The sequence below is a fragment of the Silene latifolia genome, chromosome Y, assembly GCF_048544455.1.
Source record: "Silene latifolia isolate original U9 population chromosome Y, ASM4854445v1, whole genome shotgun sequence".
NCBI classification, from domain to species: domain Eukaryota; kingdom Viridiplantae; phylum Streptophyta; class Magnoliopsida; order Caryophyllales; family Caryophyllaceae; genus Silene; species Silene latifolia.
In genome coordinates this window covers 182,447,389-182,448,630 of record NC_133538.1, presented here as the reverse complement: position 1 = coordinate 182,448,630, position 1,242 = coordinate 182,447,389, and the positions used below count along the sequence as shown (strand labels likewise).

General features: G+C 45.2%; 1 protein-coding gene across 1 annotated transcript; it reads right to left on the bottom strand.

The window, feature by feature from the left end:
- Positions 1-509: 509 nt before the first annotated feature.
- LOC141629564 (uncharacterized) lies at positions 510-830 on the bottom strand. Its single transcript, XM_074442543.1, has one exon. It carries the CDS (start codon positions 828-830, stop codon positions 510-512), a length of 321 nt encoding a protein of 106 aa, XP_074298644.1.
- Between the last annotated feature and the right edge of the window lie 412 nt (positions 831-1,242).

The window sequence follows — 1,242 nt, the reverse complement described above, 5'->3', positions numbered from 1 at the left end:
CCAAGCATAGGTCCCCACGGTGAAGCCATGGGTGCATTAGGGGTGGCGGATTTCGACTGAGATCGACCGCTGCCACTGTTATTATTGTAATTCTCCTTGTTCGTCCTGCGTTTGCCACCATTACTGCGTTTGTTATTGCGAGGAGGAACAGGGGCGTCATCAGTGGAGGGGGATGGCGGAGCAACCAGGGCCATGGCTTCTTCACGGCTTGCTTGACGATGATTTTCCAGTTCAATCATACTTCTTGCGGTTTCAAAATTGGGTAAAGTTTGATTGATGTACGCGGCTACCGTATCATATTCCTGAGGTAAGCCACGCACTAACTGGAGAACCAATCGTTGATCGGTGATTGCAGCGCCGACATCTTTCAATTGACCGGACAACTCACGAAGACGTTGACAATAAGCATCGAAAGACGGGAACTTACCGAGTTTGAGAGCGTGAAACTCACTCTCGAGACTAGCAGCGCGAGCGCCCTTGTTGTTGAGAAAAATGTTCTTGACACGGTTCTAAGCCTCTTGTGCAGTGGACTCGGGTTCAAGGACACGGGGTAACAACTCATCCGACATAGTACCATAGATCCACTTGAGAACGTGGGCATCGATTTCGCACCACGAATCGTGCTGTGGGTCGGTCTTTGGCGGTGCGGGCGTATCGTCGATGTGGTTCAACACTTTGTATCCACGCGCACGAAGTGTGAAAAGATTCACCCATGAAGCATATGATACTTTTGCGCCGTCTAATACACGAACCTTATGTTGAATATTGGTAACGGTGTAGACGGGATGAAGCGTTGGCTTGGATTGGGTCGAATTTTCGCCGTCAACCATTGTAGCGTGAGGCTAGGGAGAGGCGAGGGAACGACGTTCTGCCGGAGGCAAAAAAAATGAACGAGGAAACAGGAGGATCGGAGTTCAACCTGATACCATGAAAGTGTTCAATCCCTTAATTAGGGTTGTATGTATTCCTTCAATATATATAGCATATACAAACTGTTTGTTAGCTAGAAACTAGGATAACCATCTTTCCTAAATATAATACAAAGATATGATTTACTTAACTAATTACAACTCAAACAATATATACAATATATTGGCTAATAGAGGTGTACATTCTTGGTCAGATAAGTCAAATGATTAGGGACGTTCAAAAGTGTCAATTTTTATCTTTTTGACGCACTTTTGTGTCAAGAAGATTGACGAAAAAAAGCGTCATAATTAGTGATGGCGAGAAAATTGTCGC